The 1,496-nt window shown below is 45.3% G+C and overlaps 1 protein-coding gene across 1 annotated transcript; it reads right to left on the bottom strand.

The window, feature by feature from the left end:
• Positions 1–3: 3 nt before the first annotated feature.
• Positions 4–1,491, bottom strand: LOC147820036 (uncharacterized; the record flags this gene model as incomplete). Its single annotated transcript, XM_087178239.1, has 1 exon — positions 4–1,491. A coding segment is annotated over one exon (1,488 nt), but the record flags the coding sequence as incomplete, so codon positions are not given.
• Between the last annotated feature and the right edge of the window lie 5 nt (positions 1,492–1,496).

Genomic DNA, 1,496 nt, shown 5'->3' with positions numbered 1-1,496 from the left:
GCAGCCAAGACCCCACATGTCTACAGCCTCGTTCAGTGGAAGGCCCAACATGACTTCAGGGGCCCTGTAGCCAATGGTCTGGATGACAGTGCCAGCTTGCATTTTGGAGATTGGAATAGCCAAACCAAAATCAATCAGTTTCACCTTGAATGGCTGCAGCTGATGATTGACTAACATTATATTGTCTGGCTTGATGTCTCCATGTGCCAGACCTATGCTCTTGAGGGCATCCAGAGCCACCAGCATCTGTTGTGCGATCACTCGAATCTCAGACAGATACAGTGGCTTGGAAGATATCTTCTCTATTAAATCTTCAACACTTATGTCCAGCATTTCAAATGCTATACAAACATGTCCTTTGTGCTCAAAATGCTCAGTAAACTTGATCAAATTGTTCTTGTCTTGGTCAAGCTTCCTGAGTTTTTCAAGCATGGTCACCTCTCTTTTACCAACCCAGGTCTCATCTTTCCTCACAATCTTCACAGCCATCTTGTCCTTTGTGTCTAATTTTATGCACTGGACCACTTGCCCAAACGCCCCCATCCCCAAGAACTTCCTTATGAGGTACCCACTTTGTTTGCCAGAAAGAACATCATATTTTTCTATCTGGAGGTATCCATTCTCAGAATCATGACTAACGGGTGAAGCAGGTGAAGTTGTCTCAGTCATGCCAGTCGGTTTCTTATCAGTCTCAGCAGCAGTGTTGTCATCTATGTCAGCTTTGCCTGGTGGTCTGTCATTATTGTCAGCAGCAGTTCTGTCAGATGTAGCTGGGGCTCTGGAATTTGAACAAGTGTTGTTGGCTTCATCTAAGCCAGCTGTGTGTGGTGATTCATCATTAGTGCAAGCAACAGTTTCTTCATCAGCTGTAAGTGGCTCATCTAAGCTAGTGATGGATGCTCCATTCCAACTTAAAACTTCGCTGGATGTGACAAAGCGCTTGAATTCAACTGATGATTCCTCCAGTTGGCACTCTTTTATCTTCAAATAAGATGATGACACATAAGGGTTGGGGTTTGCATCACTAGGTAAGTGTTTCATGGTAATGAAACGGTGCCCCAGTGCTTCGCTGGGGGTGATTCTTTTTTCAGGATCTACATGCAGCATCCGTTTGAGGAGGCTTAAAAAGGCCTTTATGTCTTCATACTCAGTGGAAGTGTTCATCTCGGGGTGAGTCTTAGCCATGTCATCAAAACTGGTAAACATGTCAAAAGCACCCCCACGCCGATTGGTCATGGAGCCTTGATTCTTGCAACAGGGGAAAATGCACTCTGTTTTCAGCATCCATGAAGGACTGGGGGAGTCTTGGTCTTTGGTGAAATAGTCTCTGGTATGAATTCCAGAATTCAGCATATGATCATTAGGCTGACCCTGGATCTGCATTATGACTCTCAACACTTCAAGTTTGCAGTGTAATGGATAGGGGTCCTGGCCGAGGTACATGAAGGCCAAAACGCAGCCAAGACCCCACATGTCTACAGCCTCGTTCAGTGGAA

The sequence above is a fragment of the Seriola lalandi genome, unplaced genomic scaffold, assembly GCF_002814215.2.
Source record: "Seriola lalandi dorsalis isolate HSWRI2012SDOR001 ecotype SW California unplaced genomic scaffold, Sedor1 jcf7180002004619, whole genome shotgun sequence".
NCBI classification, from domain to species: Eukaryota; Metazoa; Chordata; class Actinopteri; order Carangiformes; family Carangidae; genus Seriola; species Seriola lalandi.
The sequence above is the reverse complement of the archived record's forward strand: the minus strand, read 5'-3'. Positions and strand labels throughout refer to the sequence as shown.